At 39.2% G+C, this 21,747-nt stretch overlaps 1 protein-coding gene across 2 annotated transcripts in view; it reads right to left on the bottom strand.

The window, feature by feature from the left end:
- Positions 1 to 21,747, bottom strand: part of cops3 (COP9 signalosome subunit 3) — a 47,323-nt gene that overhangs the window by 4,303 nt on the left and 21,273 nt on the right. Inside the window, exons 7-12 of one of the 2 annotated variants that reach the window (XM_063059304.1) lie at positions 20,732 to 20,824; positions 16,410 to 16,589; positions 12,874 to 13,014; positions 7,542 to 7,715; positions 4,833 to 4,919; positions 2,067 to 2,180 (exon numbers count right to left, since the gene is read on the bottom strand). In XM_063059304.1, the coding sequence (XP_062915374.1) occupies positions 2,067 to 2,180; positions 4,833 to 4,919; positions 7,542 to 7,715; positions 12,874 to 13,014; positions 16,410 to 16,589; positions 20,732 to 20,824 (789 nt within the window). The remainder of the gene's footprint in view (positions 1 to 2,066; positions 2,181 to 4,832; positions 4,920 to 7,541; positions 7,716 to 12,873; positions 13,015 to 16,409; positions 16,590 to 20,731; positions 20,825 to 21,747) is intronic. The other variant, XM_063059305.1, reaches the window with a different exon arrangement.

Here is a 21,747-nt window from a genome sequence, read left to right as displayed (position 1 = left end):
CCGGGCATGAAGGGGAGGTCCCCGTGTGGGGATGTGGTGCATCACGCCGTGCTTGGGGTCTGTTGAGGAAAACTGCAGCGTGATGATAGATGGGAACTCCGATAACACTCTGGCGAACTCGTTGTCGGAATAAGTGACGGAGTCCAAGTGCGGGGCCGGTAACCTGGCCTCACCGAGGGAGAAAGACTGGAACGTCTTCGCATCGACCAATCGTCACCCCTTCAAATCCACGAGCAGGCAGTGTGCGCGGAGGAAGTCCGCACCCAGCAATGGCTGTGATACTGCGGCCAGCGTAAATGTCCATGTAAGGTGGCTGGAATTGAACTGCAAGGGGATGGTTCTTCTGCCGTAGGTGTGGATGCTGCTGCTGTTGGCTGCCGTAAGTTCCGGTCCTGTTCTTCTAGTTTGGGTATCGTGGCTCGAGGGGGGTAGGACACTGATTTCCGCCCCCGTGTCCACTAGGAATCTACACCCAGAGTGCTTGTCCCAAACGTAGAAGAGGTTATCACGGTGACCAGCCGCCGTAGCCATCAGCGACGGCTGGTCCTGGCGTTTCCCTGGAACGAGCATGGCGGTCGGCAGCGGCAGGCCCCAGAACCCCTCCTTTGGTGATAAAAACACTAAGACTCAGAAGTGGTGCCGTCCCTTGGTGTGGGTGTTTCGTGCTCCGCTGCTGGGGTGTGGGAGGGCTGGACTTTCAGCCGTGCCGCAGCACTAATTTCGATGGTGGTTCCGCCATTTTGTTTGGCGCGCCAAAGCACATCCATGCGGGCAGCCACCCTGCGCAGGTCTCTGAAGTCCTCATCTGCTAGCAGGGGGCAGATGTCTTCTGGCATTTGCTCCAAGAAGATCTGTTCAAAAAGCAGGCAAGGCTTATGGCCATCTGCCAGTGCTAGCATGTCACTCATCAGGGTTGATGGCACACGGTCACCTAGGCTGTCCATATGCAGTAACCCCGCGGCCCACTTGCGGCGGAAGAGGCCAAATGTGCGGATTAACAGGGCCTTGAGTGCCTCGTACCTGTCTGTTGCCGGGGGCTGATGCAGAAAGTCAATAACGCGGCCCGCTGTCTCCTGGTCGAGGGTGCTCACCACATAGTAATACCTGGTGGTGTCTCAGACAATTTGCCTGACCTGGGAACTGGGCCTCTGTTTGCTCAAACCAGACCAGGGGTTGAGTGGTCCAGAAGGTTGGCAGTTTGACAGAAACTGCATTCTGCAGAGCTGAGTTGTTCATGCTGGGTCCAAATGCTGTTGGACCGTTGGGGTCACCAATGTGGTCGCACTGATACGCAAAGAGTGAAAGCAACACACTGAGTCAAGCAGGGTCTGGTTGAACTGCTTACTGTTTTAAATCCCCGCGCACTTAAGTGTCTGCTCCCAGCATCCCCTGCTCTTTGCGGGGCGGAAGTGACGCCGGCTTCCGGGCCGAGGTCTGCCCCACACTCAGAGCCCTCTCGATTGTTGCTGGCTGCGGAGCCGGTTCGCTTGCCACGTGGGCGAGCCACCACAATATGTATCATTTATCTGCATGTTCCTGTATCTTGTTACATTTATTTTCAGGAGAATAAATATCTCCAGAAAGTTAAAATGTTCTTTTGTCTCCATCTATCACTTTGTTGTATCTTGTTACAATGAATGTACCACATAGCCATCTGTTTTCACAATAAATGGTTGCATAAATGCGGCTTCAGGAAGTGTAGAGGCAACAGAGAGGTTTGTGAAGTCCCCACGAGGACTGGGTCATTAAACTGTGAAATTCCACCAACAGTCAGAAAAGCAAGGACGGACAGCAGTGCCATGAAGAGACAAATCTCCCTTCAAGTGGCATGTCCCAAATTGGATTATACATCACCTTTTGTTCATCATTATATGTAAACCCTACTAATACCACCAAGGGGAATACATCACCAGAAGGACTGCAACGGTTCAAGAAGAGAGCTCACCATTACTTCATCAAAGACAATGGCTAATAAATGCAAGTCTTGCCAGTAACATCCAAATCCCATAATAATTGAAGCAAAATGTCAACATCACATTCACCAACTATAATAAATTAGTTGTTACCTCGTGGTCAATGTTGAGAAGCATAGCTGGGTTATTGTACTTCTCTGGGTTGTCATGGAAACTAACCATGCCATCCTTCTGATTAATACTAGCATAAATTTCCCCATCATCAATCTGAAAGAAAATTTGTTTCATGAAATCAAAGATCAATGATTCTCATCAGTAAGTGTAATGATATCATTTTACTAGACTAGATCAGCTAGATAAAAAGAAGAAATAATTTTCCCTGAAGTGAAGATAAATTACATTCTATAAATCGGCAGCATTCTATTTTGTGAAAAGTTAAATCCTCAGTATAAACATCCGGTGAATAAAATCTGTTCTTTTTCAAGATACAGCACGGAAACAGGCCCCTGCCGCCCAATTACACCCATATGAACAATTAACCTATTAACCCATATGTCCTTGGGAGGACGCAAACACGAGGAAATCTGCAGATGCTGGAAATTCAAGCAACACACACAACAAATGCTGGTAAACACAGCAGGGCAGGCAGCATCTATAGGAAGAGGTACAGTTGACGTTTGACAAAGGGTCTCGGCCCAAAACGTCGACTGTACCTCTTCCTATAGATGCTGCCTGTCCTGCTGCATTCACCAGCATTTTTTGCACGCGTCCGTAGGAGGAAACTGCAGCACCCACAGAAAACCCATGTGGTCAGGGGTGAACATACTAACTCCTTACAGACAGCGGCGGGAATTGAACCCAGGCTACTGGCATTACAATAGCGTTACACTAACCATTACATTACTGTACCACCCCTGTTGTTCACAAAACTGCAATGACTTCATCTCCATCTCCCAACTACCTAATGTCCATGTCCTAAGATTATCCTCAATTCTACTTTGAAAAACAATCCAAAGGAGTTTGCTTCTTCTATTATCATGTACTTACAACCCACAAAAGAACATTTACTACATCTATATCCAATATAGATTATAATTCTAATATTGTAATCTAGGTTGGATATACACACACTAAATAGAACAATATTAATAGCATTACCAGCAAGGGTTATCCAATTTTGCAGGAACACCACTTTTTGATAAAGTAGGCTTTACATTTGCAAATGAACCCACTAACCCCGGAAAACTGAATTGTCAATTCCACAACATCAGGGAGAGAAAACTGGAGGAAAATGGATGCTGAAGGACTCAACCCCTCTAGCAATGACATGGCAGCAGCTATCTGCTGGATAGTATAAAATTTAGATCAAATCTATCAAAATAATTTAAATTACTGCTTCAAGGAAGGAAATCTTTCAGTCTTTTCCTATGCACTGCTTCAATAATTGATTAGCCATAGTTATATGCAACAGCTAGAATAGTTACCACATTGCCACTCTATGTCCCCAATATTTGAGCAAATGTATTCAGACCTCAATTTCAGAAAATCCTAGCAATGACAAGTAGCCTCCAGAATTGCTGTCAAGATTCAATTTTCCACCTCCTGGTTGGAAGTACGAAAGGTCAGATGGAAGAGGAGAAAAGCTAGCCTCATCATTAATGTCAGGCAACACCTTCTAAGTTTTGAGATGAACAAATGTATTTGGAGAGCCTGTTAACTGCTGTTTTAACTCCTATGGAATCTATTAGGAACTGGTAGAGGTATTCAGTGGGCCTGTCACTTCATGGCTGGGTCTCGAATGCAGGATTTCTGATTTATTTCCCTTGCACTGCCTTTTTCCAATAACCATGCATTTCCCTTTCCTCTAAGGACCAATTTAGCATTCTGTTAAAACATTAAATAATCTGCTTCAATAAGCAATTCTGTCAAAACATCCTAACCTCAATTGGCAAGGAAATTTCAAATCTCTTGTTAACAATTTTAAAATAATGTCATGATACCAATTTGTTTATCTAGGTCATATCTCTCTTTCAAAACCCCTTCAGGTTTCAGAAAATAACTTAATTAAATCTTCTTAGATAGTCCCAATAGTTCAAATCCCTCCCCATTATAATTCGCATCTTTAGAACCAAGTTGAATGAACATGGTGCATTTCCTTTAACAAAGTCCTTTCTTCAATGGAACAGTCACACCTGCTCGTTAGTCTTTCATGTGCTTAACCTAAATTTCACAAGCATTTACACTCAGTGGCCACTTTATTAGGTGCAGGAGTGGAACTCACAGTGGTCTGCTGCTGCTGTAGCCCATCCACTTCAAGGTTCAATGTGTTCTACATTCAAAAATGTTCTTCTGCACACTACTGTTGTAATGTGTCCTTATCTGAGTTACTGTCGCCTTCCTGTCAGCTTGAATCAGTCTGACCTCTCTCATTAACAAATGTTTTCACCCACAGAACTGCCGCTCACTGGATTTTTATTTTACCGCACCATTCTCTGAAAACTGTAGAGACTGTTGTGTATGAAAATCCCAAGAGATCTGAGATATTCAAACCACCCACCTGGCACCAACAATCATTCCATGGTCATTCACTTAGATGAGATTTCTTTCTTATTTGATATTTGGTCTGAACAACTGAACCTTTTGACCATGTTTGCCCGCTTTTATGCATTGAATTGTTGCCACATGACAGGCTGATTAGATATTTACATTAACAAGCAGGTATACAGGTGTACCTTTATAAAGTGGTCACTGAGTGTATTTTCCCTTTGTTTTTTAAACTTACTGCTCTAGTTTACAAAATACAATATGTTATTGAGCTCTATGACTCTTGCTCCTCGTTTTTAACAAATTACACAGTTGATTCCTCAAGTCTCTGTTAACCTATAATCTTTTAAACCGTTTTCACACAAAAAGCCTTACCATGTGAAGAACGTACTTCTCCGCTTCCTGGGCACCAGATAATTGTACTCTACTAGCCATGTCTTGCAAGGACAACGTCAAAAATGTCTGCAATTAAAAAGAGGATAACGCTTAATGTAATATCAGAAAGCGTCAGTAATGCATTGTAGACCAGTTGTCTCGACAATTAAATTGTATATGTGTATGCTCTCCACTAAACTCAATATAATCTACAGCAGTGGTTCCCAACCCGGGGTTCACAGACCCCTCAGTTAATGATTGGGGTCCATAGCATAAAAAAGGTTGGCAAACCCTCATCTACAGCATTAGAACTACCTTCCTGTGAGGAAAAAAAAGACATAAATAACATTAGATATTTGATATAAAGATCAGCGCTTCCTGTAAAAATTAAGTTCTTTTAGAAATCAACCCAAAATTTTCAGGAGCTATTCAGATACCAGATCTAAAAGTTTGACAACCAAATCAATTCCTATGGATGATTTTGAACTTTCAATGAATCTATTCACCAATACTTATGCGGTTAATCAGTGAGAAACACGTATCACAAAGGTCTTAGCTTCATTTAAATTCTTTGTGTTGGATTAGGCAATAGATAATGCAAGTAGTCTTAATTTCCCTGTCCTCTGCAAATTTCAGCAGTTGTTTTCTCCTCTCTTAGGTCCCTTTATTAGTGTGAAAATATCCATTAAATTGGGGAACTGCAATGGCACATGTATATGCCCTATATATTTGCATCACATTGAATGGTACAATAATTTTATCTTTTGTGGAGCAGTCTCCTTAACACAGATATCAATAGCTGATTTTTTTTCAATACACATGGTTTTGTAATGCTTTTCCACCTATTTTCTCATCCAAAACTTTTGTTTCTTTATTGACAAACACTCCTCTACCCAGCAGAACCAATGCGGCAGATGCCCTTATCTGACAATACACAGAGTTCTAATGACAATTTCTTCTAATGGTCATAAGCACTTGCACTGGCCAATTTCACCTGAAGCACAGATCAGTTAATTCAACATCAACCACACAAGCATGAACGTAGGAAAAGCATCACAGGCATAGCCTCCCCAAGGGCACCTTCAAGGGGCAGTGTCTCAAGAAGGCAGCATCCATCACTAAGGATCCTCAATGTATGGGACAAGCTGTGGTCTTGTTACTATCATCGGGGAGGAGATACAGGAGCCTTATAACCCATACTCCCTGATTCAGAAACAATTTCTTCTGCTCAGCCATCAGACTTTGGAATGGTCAATGAACACTGCCTTGTTATTCCTTTCCTCTGCAGTGTTTTTTTTATTTATAATAATTTTATGTCTGCACTGTACTGCATTTACAAAACAAATTTCACATTAAATGAGTCAGCAATATTAAATCTTATTCTTCTTTGCTCCCCATCCTGATAGCCTTGCCAAACAGATATAAATGCCCATATATGAACAACAACATAGGAGGCTGCCACTCAGCCCATCAGATTCATGATGGCTCTTGAGGTGTAATGACATTCACTTCATTCACCCATTTCTTATTTCCCCATCCCCTGCAACTTAATGCTCTTTCACACATACTCAACAACTTTCTTTTTATTATATTTTCAGTAACCTACACTAGAGATAATTTCCGGTAACCATTTAATGCACTAGGATGTGGAAGAAAACTTAAAGAAAACATGCAAAAAACTCACAGACAGCACCAAGGTTAGGATTTAACCTGGGTCTCAAGAATGGCAAGTTAGCCACAGTAACTACTGCACCACTGTGCTACCTCTAATGATGAAATGCAGAATATCATTGCATTGAAAAGGCCACTCACTGGATAGGCATTTGAACATGAGAAGATCGCAAACATTTGAGTATTTCCATAAAGAGAAAAAGTACATTTTCATTGACAACAGGTGCAAATGACAATTTGGAGTCCAGTATAGATGAAAAGCCCTTTTGCTTTAATGTATAACTCTTTATTTACAATTTACAAATTACAGTTAACTCTTTATTAACTATTTACAAATTACAGAGAAGTTGTTAGTACTACTACCATCCCTCCCTTTCTCTCGCTTGTCAACCACGTAAACACACTTTTCATGTTTCTTTCTTCTCCCATAAAGTTACTTATCTTTTTCTTAAAGTTATTCCTCAAGTTTGCACATCTCCTTGCAGATAACAATCCTAATAACGGTTAAAGCCTCAATTTCTATGCAAATAACACACGCCCAACTTCCAATTAGAATCAGGAGAGGTCATCCACCAATTCTAGTGCTGCAATGCAGATGCAGTTGCGAGGATACACCCTTCAGAAGTGAAATGAAACATTGCAAAAAATTCCCCAGCTTTTTTTTTGGGCTGTTTGCTGAGTAATAATTTTATTCTATTTTCTTGAACAGCTTTCTCACTGAAAAGAAGCTGGTCTTAGCCATTAATGCATAAACAGGTTGACGCACCTTTTAGTGATCTCTTATACCTGTTGCATTTCTGAGTCCAGTATCTGAGTTAATTGAGAACAAGTTACAAAGTCTACCTATGATCAAGGTAAAATATTTCCAGTAGATTAAGACTCTGAATGGGGGAAATGGGGCTACTTCATAAGAATTGTAGTATTATGCTTCCACTGCAAGAATTTGTACTTTTAAGTACACTGAAAGAAAACAACAGTCTGATTTATTTTATTGTCTCTGTTTTGACGTATAGTGCAATTTATACACATATGCCTTACCTTTGTTAATCTTTGAATGTTCTTTTTATAAAGAGAAGACAAGCACTGTTTGACCAGTCCCATATTATTATCTCTTGTGAATGTTTCATTGTGCTTGTTCACAACATTTCGAAGTTCTGCAGGATTATTTGTTGCATACACTTGTGCTAATTCATGGTAGGCATTACTAAGAGGCTGTTGAAGGATGGACAACATAAGATTTCAGTTATCTTGATGCAGAAACATAACTATAAAACTATAGACTGTAAAGATGAATGGTTTAACAAAAAAACCATCCTTACATCAAATTAAGATGGTTCCCTTAATAATCATACATATTTTAACATTTAAGTATTTCCTCTGCTGTCATTTGAACTTCTCCATTATGAGGGCACAAGTTGAAGATGCTTTTGTGAGCAGCACAGCTAACAATAATCACCCACCACCTAAATCATAGCGTGAATCTGATGAGCGTCGAACTCTAGAGAATAAAACTGATGAGTTGTACAATCTGGAAACACAGTAAAAAGGAGCACTGTCAAAGGCGACATCAGTAATTTATGAAATTATATTGGTCAATAGAATATTGAAATCATTATTCTAAGATGATTTGTTAAATTAATAATAACCTTGCTAATTCAGAGGAAGAAACTACTTTTCCCTAAACTTGGGTTTTCCACATAAATGTACTTGTCTATACTCTTTCTAGTCCAACGTCTTCCCCATTGTAACTTAACAACAGCTACATGAGAATGGCTGTGTATTTGGAATTCAGCTCATATTTGGACCAAAGCAATAATGTCTGAGGTCATGTGGTTCTGGTGGAACTTCAAACAAAGTGTCTTGTTCAGCAAGTGCCCTACGATAGAAAAACCAAAGACTGAAATGCATTAATGTTAATGTACAATTAAGATTATAGTCATTTACCTCCTCCTGTTCTTAGTTTCCCTAACATGGGGAAATCTCCTCTTATTCATAAACCTCACTTCCCGTGTTTGTTTCAGCAACTGCAAATCACTAGCTCTGTATTTCCTGTTACATTTTATTGTACTGATTATAATCTCTGAAAAACTTTTAGAGCAATTCTGAGAATAGTGAAATATAAACACAGTGAACGTTAGATTTTCCCCATTAATGATTATTCTTTTAATACAAAAGCAAGTGTGTACGCTTTCTCATGTGTAAGACACATTTAGACAGTATAGTCTTTCTGTACAATGTCTCCAAAGCTCTTTCAATTCTTCTATTTAAGAATCTAGGTCAAAGGCACAAAGACCATCTTTGATGACAGCACATATATATTATCATTTATATTAAATTTCAATTTCTACAGAACTACACTAATTCTAATTTTCAACAAAACCTCAAAAATAATTGCCGCTCCTCATTACTAACAAAATACATTTCGCATTCACACTGTGCATGAATTCAATCGCCCTAAAAGATTCTCGAGACTGCAAAAACCAACCCCATCTCCCAATTTTGATGCTAACACACTATCCCAAAACTGCTGAACCTCAATTTCTCCTCCCTCTCCAATTCAAATATAAAAATAGAAAGTGAGTAGTCAAGATGTTAAAGGGTAGAAGAACAATAGGAACTTTCATACTGAAAAGAGTTTGATACATTTTGAATAAGTCACTTTCAGATTTCTTCAATATGTGTAAAAGCTCCCAATTATTCCTCAAAACTAATATTTCTGCCTTCGGTGCATTTCACACTCAATTATCAGCTACTGGGAAGGATGCTTCCAATTGTCATTTTTTTCTGCATTTATAAAGAATTATAAATTTGAATCACTTTGAATCTTTTTAACATTTGCAAAAATTAGTGATTAAACAACCAATTTCAATGTCCAAATGCAGAGGGAAGTGGCTAAGTTCTCTTCCCTAGCACAATCCTGCAACTCCAAATGAATGACTTTAAAAATAAACTCCTCTCCTTCCCCTTTGGACGGTTCCCCATGAGGAATTTGTACCTTAAGGTCAGGACAAAAAATGGAGAAAACTGGCATGGAAGTTTCCACTGCATTAACTAACCAGCTTTTCCTATTTTTTTGAAAATGCTTTTGCCCTTTCCAATCTTTTTTCTATTAATTTTGTATTTGGAATAAATTAATTTCCTTCATCAAATCAAACCAAAGTTGAATTATAAGTCCAAAATAAAAACATTCCTTGATATGACAATTAAATTGTCCACTGAGTCTGTAAAACTACAGACTTCTTTTGTATGATCTGTGCTGTATATTCTATACAGACCAAGCCCAGTTTGTGTTGGTGTGCATAAAATGGACACTGATAATTTCCTATGGTTTATTATATAAACATGAAAATGAATGGGGATGATACTAATAGATACAACAGAACCAGAAAGGAGAGAAACCTTTAAGTAGCAACACAGTTGTAGAACGTTCAAATGGTAACTTTTAGACTTTACCATTGTAGGCACCATCTCCCAGTCACTTTTTCCTCAGCACTACTATCATCATGTCAGTCGTGCTGCTCACAAGGTGTTCAACAGTTTACATCATATGCCAGTCCACATCTGAATTAAATCAAACCAAAGGGCAGCAGGGGAAAGAGCACAAATATTAAAATAAATAGTCAAAATTAACCAAGTAATGGACACGCTTAGTTAATTTGATGTACAGCCATTCTTTTTAAATTTAAAAAAAACTGAAGTATAAACAAACAGCATAATTTTGAATAAAAATTTTATAAAGAATTGCTGATGCTGGAAATCTGAAACAAAACATTCTGCATATCAGGCAGTATCTGTGGAAAGGGAAACATGCTCCAGTTCAAAGCTTACATACTTCAAATGATAATGCTACTAAGGACCTTCAATGCAAACCCTGAACTCTGTTTCTCTGCCACAGATGCTGCCTGACCTACTGAGCATTTACACCATGTTCCATTTTCAATCATTATATTAAATTAGTTTAAATTACTGCTCTAAATTTACATTTAGTCTATTCACAGGATGTAGACATTGCTGACAAGACTAGCATTTATCCTGCATCTCCAAATGGCCTGAAATTAAGTAAATAGCTGGACTAATTCAAATGCATCTATCAACTACAATGGTACATACAGTGTTGGAATGACAAGCAAAACAGGAAATGGCAGCAGATTATCTGCATTATAAGTATCAGCAGATGGACTCTGATAATCTGGAGTTTAATAATTACCAATACTGCTGCTAACTTTATATTCCAATCGTTTAATTAACTGAATTTAAATTCTGTTTCTGTAGTCAGATTTGAACTTTAGTCTCATCCTACAAAGGTGATGAGCATGCCTGCGTTAATATCTCCATATCATTTCAGCACTGTGTGCAACTATAAGACATAGGATCAAATCAGGCCATTTGGCCCATCCAGTCTGCTCCACCATTTCATCATTTAGTATCCCTCTCAACCCCATTCTTCTGCTTTCTCTGTGACTTTTGACACCCTTACTAGTCAAGAACCTAGATTTAAATGTAACTACTGACTTGGTTATGGGGTGGGTGGGTGGGTGGGGGGGTTAGAGGAATGGGATTTGTTTTGCTAATGTTTTGTTCCCTGTTGTATTCTGTGTTGTTCTGCCAAGCACCGTAGGCTTGCTACGTTGGCGCCAGAATGTGTGGCAACGTTTGCAGGCTACCCCAGTATACCCTTAGGTGAATTTGTTGTAATGCAAAAGATAAATTTCATTGTATGTTTCAATGTACACCTGATAAATAACTGAATCTGAATCATTAGTATATCTCTGGTTTCCTAATCCACTAAACTAATTCTTAAAGTAGTCTTAACATAAAGAATTAGGCAGCAGGCTGTTGTGGGTGATTTAACAAAGCTAATTAATGTTACGTTTATCCAGTTATGTTATATGGCTCAGAATGTTGGACAATATCTAGTAACATGAGGAAATGTATTGAAGCAGCAGAGACGAGGAATTCTGCAGATGCCGGAAATTCAAGCAACACACATCAAAGTTGCTGATGAACGCAGCAGGCCAGGCAGCATCTCTAGGAAGAGGTACAGTCGACATTTCAGGCCGAAACCCTTCATCAGGTCTGACGAAGGGTCTCGGCCTGAAACGTCCACTGTACCTCTTCCTAGAGATGCTGCCTGGCCTGCTGCGTTCACCAGCAACTTTGATGTGTTGCTTGAAGCAGCAGAGATGTGGTTTTTGAGGAGGATGCAAAGAATATCATGGACGAAATGAATATCTAACAAGGATGTCATGAACAGAGCAAGCACAAAAAGAGAAATAATGCATGACACCATGAAAAGGCAATGTACCTTCACTGGACATGTGATTAGAAAAAAGGAGTTAGAATGCACAGTAATTATGGGAAAGATTGAAGGGAAGAAAGCAAGAGGAAGGCAAAGACAAATGATGATGGAGACAGCAGCCAAAGAACTGGAAATGAACACCAATGAATTGATCCACTTGACCCGAAACAGGAGTGTGTGGGCCATGGCAGTCAAAGCTCAAACTGGTCATGGCACCTGATGATGATGAATTAATTGGAGAAGCTGTTAAATTCCTTGGCCACATGTATTCAATGTGCAATATAATGGTCAACGTCTTGGATGTTACCTCAAAATTTAGAAATTGGGATTTCAAATAATTTTGAAAGCACAGTTCAACACCTATACTTTACAATTTCTTGACTTTGGCAGGACTGACTAAGGTTGAATTCCTGAGACTCTTGATATTAAAGGTGGATTAGGTGGGGCATCTGAAGTGCCCAGCAACTAGCTTGGAAGACGGGTGTTAAGAGCAAAATGCATAAAGGAAAAGCAAGTCGTTTTTGGGATTAACCCCTGTTCAGTTGGAGGTGATGAGTGTTTCAATAGGCTCCTCAAAGTACAACAATGAAAAGAAAGAAGGCAGCTGTGGACTTAACCATCCTGACTGTTCGGTTAAGTGGTACAGCAACAGTAAAGACAATTAACTGCATTTAAAAAAATGCAGAGTTTGATTCAGCTCCCATGTACCATGTAGATCTGCATCTACATCAAATCACCCTAAATGTTATTCCTAACTTCCTAATCTTAATCTTTTATAAAACATTTGAAAGGTTCTGACTTAGAGCATGAATTGGTTTTGTTGGATTTCAATAACCAACTGAAACTAAGCAGCATACATCAAACAAATCTTCATTTTTTCATTTTAAATAAACAATTTAAATGAATTGTAAATTGTAAATCAATATTTACCTGCAAACACCCAGGATGAAAGAAGTTAGCAGGTAATATCTAAAATATGTGACGTATTGTCAAGAGATCCTGCTACTAAAATAAATATTCTCCCGGTAACCATTAGTCAAAGTTAGGTTCCTCCAAAAAATGTGTTCTCACCTTAATGAATCTTCCCACTATCTGTGATGTGTACTTAGGCAATTGCTGAACCTTTCCATGCAGAATCAAGGAGACAAGTATATACTTTTTGTAAGATTCCAACATAATGTGACTGACTGCCATGGCAGGAGTCGTTATAGCCTGAAGGGGAGAAAGAGCTTCCATTTGTTAACGAGTACTTCCAACAATTTAATTTCACATTTACATGTAGGTCAAGCCATGAACTGGAATTAACAATGAAGCATATTAATATAGTCAAAGACAGCCTTCCCCTGCTGTCTTCAATGCTAGTCCCAGTCTTTCAGTAAGGACAAACCATTACAGCAGTTTTCTTTTCAATCATCCTTGACATAATGTTTCACCTCACTTACCCCTGCTTCCTACAGAGGTAAAACTTACCTACAGTGGGATGCAAAAGTTTGGGCACCCCAGTCAAAATTTCTGTTACTGTGAATAGTTAAGTGAGTAGAAGATGAACTGATCTCCAAAAGTCATAACGTTAAAGATGAAACATTCTTTTCAACATTTTAAGCAAGATTAGTGTATTATTTTTGTTTTGTACAATTTTAGAGAGAAAAAAAGAAAAGGAGCACCATGCAAAAGTTTGGGCACCCCAAGAGATTTGAGCTCTCAGATAACTTTTAATAAGGTCTCTGACCTTAATTAGCTTGTTAGGGCTATGGCTTGTTCAAAGTCATTGTTAGAAAAGGCCAGGTGATGCAAATTTCAAAGCTTTATAAATACCCTGACTCCTCAAACCTTGTCCCAGCAATCAGCAGCCATGGGCTCCTCTAAGCAGCTGCCTAGCACTCTGAAAATTAAAATAAATGATGCCCTAGAAGGCTATAAGAAGATAGCAAAGCGTTTTCAGGTAGCCGTTTCCTCAGTTCGTAATGTAATTAAGAAATGGCAGTTAACAGGAACGGTGGAGGTCAAGTTGAGGTCTGGAAGACCAAGAAAACTTTCCGAGAGAACTGCTCGTAGGATTGCTAGAAAGGCAAATCAAAACCCCGTATGACTGCAAAAGACCTTCAGGAAGATTTAGCAGACTCTGGAGTGGTGGTGCACTGTTCTACTGTTCAGTGACACCTGCACAAATATGACCTTCATGGAAGAGTCATGAGAAGGGAACCTTTTCTGCATCCTCATCACAAAATTCAGCATCAGAAGTTTGCAAAGGAACATCTAAACAAGACTGATGCATTTTGGAAACAAGTCCTGTGGACTGATGAAGTTAAAATACAACTTTTTGGCTACAATGAGCAAAGGTATGTTTGGAGAAAAAAAGGTGCAGAATTTCATGAAAAGAACAGCTCTCCAACTGTTAAGCACGGGGGTGGATCAATGGGCTTGTGTTGCAACCAGTGGCACGGGGAACATTTCACTGGTAGTGGGAAGAATGAATTCAATTAAATACCAGCAAATTCTGGAAGCAAACGTCACACCGTCTGTAAAAAAGCTGAAGATGAAAAGAGGATGTCTTCTACAACAGGATAATGATCCTAAACACACCTCAAAATCCACAATGGACTACCTCAAGAGGCGCAAGCTGAAGGTTTTGCCATGGCCCTCACAGTTCCCCGGCCTAAGCATCATTGAAAATCTGTGGATAGACTTCAAAAGAGCAGTGCATGCAAGACGGCCCAAGAATCTCACAGAACTTGAAGCCTTTTGCAAGGAAGAATGGGTGAAAATCCCTCAAACAAGAATTGAAAGACTCTTAGCTGGCTACAGAAAGTGTTTACAAGCTGTGATACTTGCTGTGTTGCCCTTAAGGCATTTATTTGACTTTGTTAAATTTCTGCTTTAAACAATTTGTTTGTAACTATTTTCTAGTTAAAGATAAAATTCATTGTCTATGGTATATCATGGCATGTGATGACATCACCTCTGGTTTCTCCGCGCTTTGGGGGTAACTTTCTGGTTCGGAGAAGATGAAAAGGTGGGGCCGTGCGTGCAGCATGAATGTGAAGAGCTCCATATCTACCCATAAAGAAACATTATGGAAGCAACACTGTAAGTTCATATAACAGTATTTGAAGTAAAAATATTAATGCGAATTCTGTTAAAGGAACCGGCGCGAGTGGTGGCTTTTCAAATTCAAACGCAGGGTCGGCTCGAGCCTGGCGGGGGTTTGATGCAACCCCCTCCCTCCCTACTCTGGGCAGCTGAAGACACTCGCTAAAAAAGAGCGTGCGTGGTCTCAAGAATGAAACAGACGCCGTATATGTTTGTATTTTTTTATCAACAGTTTTCACCATACGATGTTAATGTGGAAAAGTGAACAGTAAATGGTTAACCTAAGACTCTGTCTTCATTGGCTCCGGTTTAACTTGGTGTTTAGTCAGAGTTTCAACACACTGCACGAGAACACCACACTTGCCAAAGGGGGTGTTACTAAGTACTGACCATGCAGGGTGCCCAAACTTTTGCTTCCAGCCCTTTTCCTTTTTTGTTATTTTGAAACTGTAAAAGATGGAAATAAAAAAAGTAATCTTGCTTAAAGTATTAAAGAAATGTGTCATCTTTAACTTTATGCCTTTTGGAAATCAGGTCATCTTTTACTCGCTTAGCTATTCACAGTAACAGAAATTTTGACCAGGAGTGCCCAAACTTTTGCATGCCACTGTACATGACGAATGGGAAATTGTTCAACTACATCTATGCCAGAACCAAGATTAGCCCAACCAGTTATCCAGTTAGATTAGCCCAACCAGTTCTCCAGTTACAGTAAAAAGACAGTACTTGTGAATGCCCACAATCAGAGGCTGAGCAGCAAACAATCCTAGCTACCCTCACCAAAGGGCATGAGAGAATAGACCCCACATTACAGACATGAAAGACGCTGGAAATCCAGAGTAATAGATACAAAATGCTGAAGGAACTCAGCAGGTCAGGCAAGATCAATAGAAAGGAATAAGCAATCTCTGGAAGGACAAAAATAGTATTTCATGGATATTTTATTTTATTTACTTAGAGACACAGCGCAGAACTGGTCTCTGCGGCCCAATGAGTCATGTGGCACAGCCATCCACTTATTTAACACTAGCCTAATCACACGACAATTTACAATGACAAGTTAACCTACTAATCAGTAAGTCACGGGGAGGACGTACAAACTCCTTACAGGTGATGCTGAAATTGAACTTCAAACTCCAACACCATGCTGTAATAGTGCCGTGCTAACCACTATGCTACCATGGCACTCGAATTCTTTTTTTTAAAGAAAAGCATAACATTCCTAGTAAACTCACAGGAATATTGGCCTATGCCTTCTCCCCCAAGTGGAGCAGCAATGTTCAGAGAGGCACCGAGAACCTCAAGTCTATTTGTTTGGAGAATAAAGAAGCTCCTCTTAACCAGCAGAAGGACTATCTACCCACTAGCTAGCCATCAATCATTGTAACTATAACAGAAATGTTGCATAGCAGTTTTACAATAATTGTAATATGATGCACCCTATCAGTAATTTTTCGGCTTTGTTCTTTTTAGATGTCTTCTTTGAAGCAATCAGACAACTTTATATCAATTTTTACCTGTTCATAGAAATATAGGGCCCGCTCAAAGTTCTTGAGTCCTGTATAGATCATACCACCATAATAGTAATAACATAAAAAGTGCTTTGCATCGTAAGCTCCATTTTCTTTGCAAATATCAGTCATATCCACTTCCAGGTAGGGAACAGCAGGGTTGAAGCATTTCGCTAGGAGGCAAAGCTATAAATAGAAAGAGAAAAACCAACTTCATTTTTTTTTTAAAAGTCTTTTACTCAACTTTAGAACCAAGAACCTCATCTACGTAAGCAACATCAATGCAGAAGCCAAATCTCATTTATTAAATTACAGATACAAGTTACACAGCAGATTTTGTTTGTTGAACTAAAAGGCTATATAAATTAATTAAACTTGAAAGCATAAAAAGAATTCTGAAAAGTAGACTTCTTCAGTAGATAAATTAAGATGGCTTATTTGGAAAGAAATAACAAGATTGTATGAAATTCTCTACTGATCAAGTATCGTGTGCTTATATCCATGAAGTGCACCTAGGTTTACTATTTATGTGGAAGAGGAACGCTGTGATATTAAGTAAAATTTTCACCATTGCTAAATGAAACAAGATACAGAAATTGATAAGGAATCGTTTAAAACAAGGGGAGTAGGCTTAAGGTGCAAGGGGGTGATTTAAAGCGGGACCTATAGGGTAGCATTTTCTGCATAAAGTGTAGTTACTGCCAGAGGAGATGGTGGAGACAGGGATAGTAACAACATTTAAGAGGCATTTGGACAGGCAAGTGAACAAGTGAAGGATAAAGGGATATGGAATTAATATAGGCAAGTGGGATTAGTAGATAGGCATGATGGACAACAGGGAAACAGTGGCCTGAAGGGCCTGTTTCTATGCTCTCCAATCCTATGACCATCCCACTAGTTAGAACATCTCAAGATTTACCTTGCTATACCCACTTGGGATCTTAAAAGATCACCCTTTCATTCTAAATACTTTAATCATTCCTAAAGGAAAATAGTCTCAAACTAGGAATTAATCAATATCTTTTGAACTGTTACTGATGTTAGTACAGTGGATTCCAGTTAATTGTGATTCATCGGGACCAGTACATTTGGCCCCAATTAAGCGGCTGTCCCAGTTAGCTGGTTCATGGAAATAGTTTGCGTCAAAAGCTCCATTTTCTTCACAAATATCAATCATATCCACTTCCAGGTAGGGAACAGCTAGGTTGAAGGAAAATGCTATAAAAAAAACACCAATTAACTGAGGAACAAATTATGTATTTATCTGAAAAACAGAACAAATTAGAACACTACAAATACTACTACAATGCTATAAAACAGTGTATTAGTTCCTAGTATTTATTGACAGAGGAATTAATCCAGTGTACACTGCATGTAGGGTAATTTTTTTCTGGCTAGTGTCAAATCTTTTCCAGTCATCTTGGCAAGAGTCTGAAATTTTTTTAAAAACTCAAAATAACTAACAAAATTATCAAAAATCACTGCATTTGAATTGACATCCGTCAGTCCAACTGGATTACGTAACACAAGCACACACAACTGACGCTATTTAAAAGCTGTTCGCTCTAAGCACATGTGCATGTGGCTGATGCTAGTTAGAAACTGTTTGGCAACATTTCCTGTTCCAATTAAGTAGCATAAATGAAGGGTATCCCAGCTATTTTCTCAATTAGTTTTTGTTCTTTAAGAGTTGTCGCAAATAAGCAGCTGGCCCAATTAACTGGAATCCATTGTATGTTTTCTTGCAGAACACCAACACCTGGTACATTTGTAACAGTACTCTAATTTTCTAAACTCCAATACAGATCAATATTCCATATGCTTTACCATGTAATCACTGAATTTCCCTGCTAACTTGTCATGATTCTTGCACCTGAACAACATTGATCTCTCTGTGCTTAACTCATTCGCAAACTCTCCTGACTATTTAGTTCCATTTACCAATTTTTTCCCCACTCACTCAACCCTGCTACATCTTACCACAAGCATCCTCAATGCAGCCAGCTCCCCCCGAAACATTAGCAAAATTGGATAGCATACACTCTGCACATCTTCCAAATCATTAATATAGATAGAAATAACTGAGGGTTAAAATTGTTACCAGATCATTTCATGACTTACATCCTTCTAGTCTGAAAAGAAAGTATTTATTCCAATTTTGTCTTCAATGTGATAGCCAGTCTTCAGTGTACATCATCATTCCCCCCAGCACTACAAGCTTTTATCTAATACTGAAGCATTTATTGCAGGACCATGCTAAATGTTTTCTGGAAATCCAAGTACACTATATCCATAGATTCCGCTCTATCTCTATCGTCATTAAATACTCTACATAAAACCTTTTATAAAACCCTAGACTTGTTTGGTTGCATTACATATTAATTGCAATTGTAAAGAATGTATTCAGAAATAAATGATCCATTAAGGTCAATCAAATACTTGTGACATCATCTCATGCAGACTAAAAGCAAGAATCACTTTGGGGTCACAAGAGTGACACACAACAGGAACAGCTCAGTTGTGCGATACAAAATGACTCCCAAGTTGTCATTATCATGTTTTATTAAAATTCATTCAAGGGATGTGGGCTTCACAGGCTGAGTAAACACTTAATTGCTGATCATTAGTTGCCCTTGAGAAGGTGCTGGTGAACTGCCTTCTTGAACCACTGCAGTCCTTGAGGCGTGGGTATACCCAAAATGCTGCTAAGGAGGACGTGGGCTACCTTAATGACTATCGCCCAGTAGCACTCACATCTACAGTGATGAAATGCTTTGAGAGGATGTTCATGACTAGACTGAACTCCTGCCTCAGCAAGGACCTGGACCCACTGCAGTTTGCCTATCGCCACAATAGGTCAATGGCAGATGCAATCTCAATAGCTCTTCGCACAGCCTTAGACCACCTGGACAATACAAACACCTATGTCAGGATGCTGTTCATCAACTATAGCTCAGCATTTAACACCATCATTCCTAGAATCCTGATTGATAATTTACAGAACCTGGGTCTTTGTACCTCCCTCTGCATTTGGATCCTCGACTTCCTAACCAGAAGACCACAATCTGTGTGGATTGGTGATAATATCTCCTCCTCACCGACGATCAACAGTGGTGCACCTCAGGGGTGTGTGCTTAACCCACTGCTCTACTCTCTCCATACCCATGAATGTATGGCTAGGCATCGCTCAAATACCAACTATAAATTTGCTGATGATACAATCATTGTTCGTAGAATCTCAGATGGAGACGAGAGGGTGTACAAAAGCAAGATATGCCAACCAGTGGAGTGGTGTCGCAGCAACAATCTGGCACTCAACGTCAGATGAAAGAGCTGATTGTGGATTTCAGGAAGGATAAAACGAAGGAACATACAGCAATACTCATAGAGGGATCAGAAGTGAAGAGAGTGAGCAGTTTCAAGTACCTGGGTGCCAAGACCTCTGAGGATCTAACCTGGTCCCAACAAATCGATGCAGCTATAGAGAAGACAAGACAGCAACTATACTTCATTGGGAGTTTGAAGGGATTTGGTATGTCAACAAATACACTCAAAAACTTCTATAGATGTACCATGGAGAGCATTCTGACAGGCTGCGTCACTGTCCGGTGTGGGAGGTCTACTGCACAGGACTGAAAGAAGCTGCAGAGGGTCATAAATTTAGTTGGCTCCATCTTGGGTACTAGCCTACAAAGTACCAAGACATCTTCAAGGAGCAATGTCTCAGAAAGGCAGCGTCCATTATTAAGAACCCCCAGCATCCAGAGCATGCCCCTTTCTCTTTTACCATCAGGTAGGAGTACAGAAGCCTGATGGCACACACTCAGCAATTCAGGAACAGCTTCTTCCCTCTGTCATCCAATTCCTAAATGGTCATTGAACCCATGAACACTACCTCACTTTAATATCCATTATTTCTGTTTTTGCATGATTTTTAATCAATTCAATATACATATACTGTAATTTATTTTTTCCATCTATATTATGTATTGCATTGAACTGCTGCCGCTAAGTTAACAAACTTCACAACACATGCCAGTGATAATAAACCTGATTCTGATTCTTCCGAGAAGGGAATTCCAGCAATAGTGAAGGAAAGGTGATATGGTGTATGGCTTGAAGGGCAACTTCCATGCGATGGTGTTCCAGTGCTTTTGCTACCCTTGGGTTTCAAGGTGATGGTGGGTTTGGAAGGTGTGTCTAAAGAATCTTCACTTCAATTGTATAACACTAAAATTACATGTGATATGATTGAATTTCTTGGCACATTTTTAAACCTAAAACAAAGAATATTTGACATGAGAAAATGAACAAAGTAGTCACCTTACCTGGCAAAGATCAGCATGAACTGAGGTAAGCTGGTTAGTATTCATTTGCATCTTGTCTATGGCCTGTTTCAGAATGCTAATGCCCCGCAATGGCTTTAAAAAAAACACTATTTGTTACCAAGTATCGACTTATCCGATGTCATTACTTAAAGACATAACTTCCCACTAATACCATCAGTTATGCAACCATGTTCCCATTGCTGATACTTCAACCCAATGTGCATGTGGACATTTGCCTTGATGTGTTTGCCTTGGCAAAAATGCTCAAGGACACCAACCCACTGACACATAGAACCAAACTGGATTCATGTTCTAGGTATTTATTGCTTATTTCTTTTTGTATTTGGATTGACACACTATGTTGTCTTTTGCATACTGGTTGAACGCCTAAGTTGATGCAGTCCTTCACTGATTCTGTTATGGTTATTATTCTATAGATTTATTGAGTATGCTTACAAGAAAATGAATCTCAGTGTTGTATATGGTGACATATGCGTACATTGACAATAAATTTACTTTAAACTTTGAAGATAACAAGAGAAAAAGTACCAGTGGAACTACATTCAACAAAAAGAGTGAAAAACTGGCCAAGAATCAACATGTTTTTAAATCTACAAAATGTTATTTCATTTACTACATACTGTACAATACAAATTTGAATTTCATGTGACATTTTGTATGAATAACCCACTTTATTCACCATGTAAGCCATTGAGAAACAAAATCAATGTTAGGAGAAAATTTGACAATCTAAAACAATAAGCCCTTTACATCACAATTGAATGCCTGGGGAATTGGGGTTCAGCCAAATGAGCTGTATTTATTCATTCTGTACTCCAAAATTATTTGTTTTTATACAATACAAATAAATGCATATTTCATATCACTTAGACTCTTGGCATCCAAGTGGAAGAATCCAAAAATGGAATCATGATGCAATTTTCTATGGAAAATCTCCATGAGAAAGATGCATTGCAAATGGTTCATTTACATGATATTCCTTTGGGGGAGGGAAG

This window comes from Mobula hypostoma, chromosome 9 (assembly GCF_963921235.1).
Source record: "Mobula hypostoma chromosome 9, sMobHyp1.1, whole genome shotgun sequence".
Taxonomy (NCBI): domain Eukaryota; kingdom Metazoa; phylum Chordata; class Chondrichthyes; order Myliobatiformes; family Myliobatidae; genus Mobula; species Mobula hypostoma.
The sequence above is the reverse complement of the archived record's forward strand: the minus strand, read 5'-3'. Positions and strand labels throughout refer to the sequence as shown.